The 6,000-nt window shown below is 41.1% G+C and overlaps 1 protein-coding gene and 1 pseudogene across 15 annotated transcripts in view; one reads left to right on the top strand and one right to left on the bottom strand.

Annotated features, from left to right (window-relative positions):
* LOC114084515 (intermembrane lipid transfer protein VPS13A-like) overlaps positions 1–4,259 on the bottom strand; it is a 62,525-nt gene extending 58,266 nt beyond the window's left edge. For all 15 annotated transcript variants that reach the window (XM_071610462.1, XM_071610470.1, XM_071610471.1 and 12 more), the window contains exon 1: positions 4,001–4,259. In XM_071610462.1, the coding sequence (XP_071466563.1) occupies positions 4,001–4,100 (100 nt within the window). In that variant the 5' untranslated portion in view covers positions 4,101–4,259. The remainder of the gene's footprint in view (positions 1–4,000) is intronic.
* Positions 4,260–5,548: 1,289 nt separating this feature from the next.
* On the top strand, positions 5,549–5,783 carry LOC139705109 (U6 snRNA-associated Sm-like protein LSm5 pseudogene; annotated as a pseudogene).
* Positions 5,784–6,000: the final 217 nt, after the last annotated feature.

A 6,000-nucleotide genomic window follows, 5' to 3' on the forward strand; every position in this document is an offset into this window, starting at 1 on the left:
AAAAAACAAATAATCTAATCAATAAATGGGCAAATTAACACATTTCATCTCATTCCAGTTAGAATGGCAATCATCAACAACACAAGTAATAAAAAATGCTGAAGTGGATATGGTGAAAAAGGTACATTTAAACACTGTTAAACACTTAGTTGCAAATTAATAAAACAACTGAAAATCAATAAGGAGGTTCCTCAAAAGATGAGGAATACAACCACCGTATGACCCAGCTATTGCACTTCTTGGTATGCACCCTATAGTGATACATGCATAACATTGCACAAGAGCCATTTATGGAACCAGCCTAGGTGTTCATCAGAAGATAATGGATAAAGAAAATGTGGCATGCTGAGTTTCACTCAGGCATAAAGAAGAATAAAATTGTCATTTGCAGGAAATGAACAAAACTGAACGATATCAAAGTGACATAGCCACTAGACTCAGAAAGTCAAGAGTCATATGTATTCCCTCATATGTGGAAGACAGAAAAAGGAAGAGGATCTCATGAAAATAGAAGGGAGAGCAGTAGAATAAAGGCTGGGGATTAGGGAAAGGGAGAGGAGAAAAGAAAAATATAAAGGAAAGAAATAGACCAAATTATGCTATGTGCAGATTAAATATATCCCAAAGAAGCCATTTATGTATAAGTTCCCCCAAAAAAAAATTTTAAAAAGAGGGCACTGCTTAAATGTTATAACTGCAAATACAAAGGAGTGCAATAATATAGGCAAAATATTCATATAAAAAATACCAGTGCTTTTGAGGATGTAGTGAAATTAAATCCTGATATTATATTGATGAGATTGCAAATGATACAGAAACTTCAAAAAGCAATTTCATATAGCATTAATACTTTGCTATTGTTGTTATTATGATGAAATATCTCAGGCTGGGCACTTACTAAAAAAGAAGAAGGGAGGGAGGAAGGGAGGGAGGGGGGGAGGAAGAGGAGGAGGAGGAGGAGGAGGAGGAGAGTAGTAGTAGTAGTAGTAATAGTAGTAGTAGTATAATTAGCCCACAATCTTAGAGGCTGAAATTCAAAAAAGCACAGTGCTATGGTGAGGGTCCCCCTGGCTATAGCATCTTGTGGTAGATGGACTCACAATGGCAGGAACACATGCAAGAAAGAGATCACACAGGGGGACAGGAAGCCAAAGTGAGGAACAAGTAATGACTTCCCACTAGGCCCTAGCTCTAGAAGATCCCAGAACCTCTTAACATCACCACACTGGGGACCAAGCTTCCAACACCTTTGGGGGATACATTCATACTATATCCAAATCATAGTGTGGAGTTTTTTTTATTTATTATTTGTTCTTTTTAAATATATATGATAGTAGAGTATATTTTAACATACTATACATACATGGAATATAACTTATTCTAATTTGAATCCCATTCTTGAGGTTGTACATGATATGGAGCTTCACATTCATATGTGAACATAGGCAAGTTATGTTCAATTCATTCTACTGTCTTTCCTGTTCTCATCCTCCTTTGTCTAATCCAATGAACTTCTATTCTTCTTTCCCCCTCTATTATGTGTTAGCATCCACATATTGGAGAGAACATTTTGCCTTTGGTTTTTTGGGGACTGGCAAATGCCATCATTTCATTCTTCTTTATGCCTGAAATATGTAGTTTCTCATAAAGTTACCATATGACCACACAATCCTACTCTCTTAGGTATTTACTCAAGAGAAACAACAATTTATGTTTACACAAAAACCTGTAAATGAATGTTACTGCAGTTTTACTCGTAACTGCCAAAATAGGAATATACTTCAACTGTCAAAAATATAAATATTTGTAGTTCATTTAGAGAATAAACAACATTCACAAGTACAGGAATGAAATACTTATGTATACAACACATGGATGACTCTCAAATGCATTTTGTGTAAAAAAGTGAAATCAAGAAGTCAGACTCAAAAGACTACAAATCCTGTAATTCCATTTATATGACACTCTGAAAAAGGCAAAATGATGGAGATAGAAATAGATCAGCAATTGCTAGGAGGTTGGGAGTGGTCAACTACAAAGGAGCAGCAGAATGAATTTGGGGGGGCTTGATGGAACTTTTCTAGATCATTATTGTGATGATATCTGCTTCTTACCATTCATCAAGAGAGACTTGTACACAAGTGTTTTAAATAAATAAATTTATTGATAAATCACACTACACAAAACTTCTCATCAACTGCAGAAACACTGTTTCCCTACAGATAAAAGTACACCTTAATGCCAGGTGCAGTGCTGTGATCCCAGAGGCTTGCGAGGCTGAGGAAGGAGAATCCAGAGTTCAAAGCCAGCCTCAGCAAAAGCGAAGTGCTAAGCAACCCTGTCTCTAAATAAAATACAACAACAACAAAAAAAAAAATAGGGCTGGGGATGTGGCTCAGTGGTTGAGTGACCCTGAGTTCAATTCCTGTATCCCTGCAAAAAAAGTACACCTTAAGTGTTTTCTAAGGCTTCTTTCTGAGGCACAATGAGGAGTCAGGTTTTATTACTTTCGCTTTGCAACTGAGAAGTAGCACAAATCAAACAATCTACAAGTTTCTGGTACTCATCAGAGAGGCTGTGCTTACATTTAAGTCCTTGATTTTTGTAGTCCACTCCATCACGGTATTAGATGACATCAGTAGTTACAGAGGTTTTTAAAAAGTCAAACTAAATTACTTGTTTATATTATTCCATAAACAAGAAGACTCAAACAAGTATTTTAGAAGGCTGGAAGTGTGCGTATGTCTGAGAACAAAGTACTTTTAAAACAATATACTATTCACACAAATAATTAGCCTTAATTTTGGCCTCAGAAATTCAATTCAAAAAGGAATCTAATTTCTAATACATTTTTAAAATAAGAAAGGGTATAACACAGAACAGATGGAAGAACTAAAAATGAGGCTCTAGATAAGGTACAGCACTACAGTAGAGACACACAAAATAAAGCTTTAGTCCTTCACCATACAGTGCAGATGCATGCATGTTCTTTCCTATCTTCTGTAGGTCTGACATGATGCCCAGACCATTTAGGTTTTGTTGTTTTTGTTTTTTAAGTCAGTAATTCACTGCCAATGCCACATTCTTCTTGGTCAAGCTATCACTGAACACACAAGAACGACCTAAAGATTTATTCTGACTTAGCACTTTCATCTCTTTTTGCATTACTGGGAACTGAACCCAGTGGTTCAGACATGACAGGCGAGCACCCTACCGCTGAGCCACACCCGTCTGTAACCCCAGCTGCTGGGGAAGTTGAGGCAGGAGTATCCCAAGTTCAGCCTCAGCAATTTAACAAGGCCCTAAGCAACTTAGCGAGACACTATCTCAAAAGAAAAAAAAATAAAAAAAACAATAAAATGGGCTAGGGATATAGCTCAGTGGTTAAGCGCCCCTGGGTTTAATACTCGGTACAAAAAACAAATTTTTGTTGTTGTTCTATTCAGGACTTTCCTGTTAGTTACCAGCCCGGAGCCCAGGCTGGTAGAAGGAAAACCCAGGCGTTGAGCCAAACAAGCCAGTCTGGGAGAGGAAGTAGGAGGGCCTATTCGGTCACAGCGCCTTGCCTTCACGTGCGAAGCAGCGTGCAACATTCCCGTGGGCTCTCTAGAGCCTTCCTCATAACCCAAGGGGAAAATGACAGTGATGAGACCAAACTCAGAAGCATGTGGTGGCTTTCCCTAGCCAAACGCGCTGGACAAGGGCCCAAAAAATGGGCGCCTCCCCCGGAACCTGAACCCACGGAGCCCACTACCAGTGCCCTCAGCTCCAAAAACTGGCAGTCTTTCACCCTGCACTCACGACCCTCCCCCAAAAGTAACTCACGAGCTGAGGCCCGGGAACCGCCGCCCTCTTTACATAACTTGAAAGGCTAGGTGGACGGCGGCAGGTGGCAGCGCAGGGCTATCCAAAAGCCCGAGGCCCCAAGAAGGCACCACCCGATGCAGGCAGTGAGGGCCCCGGAGGCAAGCGAAACGGATGTCGGCGGCGGCCTCGTTACCTTTCCAGATGCCCAAAGAGAGCTGCGACGTGTCCAGGTTCACCACATAGTCCCCCAAGAACCGGTTCAACACCTCCACGACCACCAACTCGAATACCATCTTCCTCGGCTGCGCAAGGCACAGCGGCCGCCCTCTTCTCCCAGTGCCCCGCCCTCGAGACCGCCCAGTTTACCGGCTCCCGGAGGGCTCCGAATGCAGCGCCTCTGCCGCCAGCCTGATGCTCAGCCCCAGCGCGAGCCGGGCAAGGGCGAAACGGCTGCTCTCACCTCGCTTGCGCAGCTCGGGCTTGTGGGTGGGGGCGGGGCGTGGTGTAGATCTGAGCGCGCCTCTCCAAGCGGAAGGGCGGCTGCGCGGCCGCCAGTCAGGCGGCGCGTGCCCCTTTGGGGCCAAACCCCGCTGGTCTTCCGTGGGCCCCGCCTCCTCCGCATTGCCTAGCAACAGAACAAATGCTTGGTTTTATTTAGCGATGGCCACAGTCTGCAGCTTCAGCTTCAGCCCCCATTTTTACCCCCATTAGCCCAGTTCACCCTGAGTCTTTCCCATAGGCCCTTTTTATATATGCAAATCAAAGAAGGCACACTGCCAACAGGTTACATGGGGATGGAGGGGAGCAGGACTCATGCTCATAAGTTAATGTTTATGACCTTGAGTATAAAAGCTGAATCAGAGTGTTTCTGGCCTTGACTTACCATAACATAATTGGTTTCTAGCCCTAGCTGCACATTAGAAACATAACAGCTTGCCGGAAGTCTCAGCTAGGTAACCTAACTACAGCCATTTTGGGGCCTAGCCCAACACTGACCTAAATTAAGTAAAAATTAGAGCTCTTTCAACCCCATTTCTGAGGTTTATAATAGCCCTAAAGGCCTGAGACCACAGGAGCACTAGATGTGAGATTTGGAGATGAGTGATCACCTTCTTACCTATTTCAGATATGAGTGTACCTTGAACTTCTCTGCATGTCAAATAACAATGACTTCTGTTACTTTCTGTATCATATTATTATTATTTTTTTTTTGTAGTGCTGAGCATTGAACCCAGGGCTGTGTGCATGTGAGACAAGCACCCTATCAACTAAGCTATATCCCAGCCCCATATTACTAAATTTTGAGCATAGTCACCAGGGTTTCAAAACTAAAAGTTCAAGTTTTATCTTTGCAAGTAGAATGACTGGCAAAAAAAAAAAAAAAAAGGTGTAAAATTTTATTTTACATGAATTGATTAATTATTTTTATACAATCTTATATTTGAAGGGCCTTTATAAGGTCTTTTTAAAGGTCTTAAAGATAATGAAGTGGAGATGTTAAGGATTTCTCCAAAGTCACACAGAACTGGAACCTGGCCTTTCTAACTGACCTCACTCAGTGGTGGAGGTCAGAAGCACTGCATTGCTTCTCTTGCATTTGGCTTACATTAGAAATCTACTACAGGATGCTGGCCACTTCTGGCTAAGCCACTACAGGATGCTGGCCACTTCTGGCTAACACTGCCTACTGCCACTAGAGCTTACAGACAAGTATACAAAGCAAGTGTATAGCACAAGTATAATGCACCTGCTGCCACTAGAGTTTGTGGACAAGTGTATAGGATCAAGAATTCATATTGTGATGAATGATAAGGAAATTGATGGAACTCTTCTAGGATTAACTGTCAATATGGTGCTATAAGATGTCACTGAGTTTGACATCAGAAGGAAAAAGGATTACTAAATCTGATAAGATTTTGCTTAATGGAAAGAATATAACAATGTTGGTTCCTGAAGGAGAGGGACCTGAAGGATGAATGATTTTCCTTGACTTATACTAGATTCCATTTTGTTTTATAATAGATTTTTTTAAATCTTGAGTATTTTTAAAATATATATTTTTTAAATCTTTTAAGGTTTAGGTTCTCTAAGGATAATTTTTCCCATTAAAGGGAAATACTTTCAAGATATATTGTATGACCAAATTTCTAAATTAATCATAATTATCTTGGAAAAAGAAGAAATTAATTCAGT

The sequence above is a fragment of the Marmota flaviventris genome, chromosome 3 (assembly GCF_047511675.1).
Source record: "Marmota flaviventris isolate mMarFla1 chromosome 3, mMarFla1.hap1, whole genome shotgun sequence".
NCBI classification, from domain to species: domain Eukaryota; kingdom Metazoa; phylum Chordata; class Mammalia; order Rodentia; family Sciuridae; genus Marmota; species Marmota flaviventris.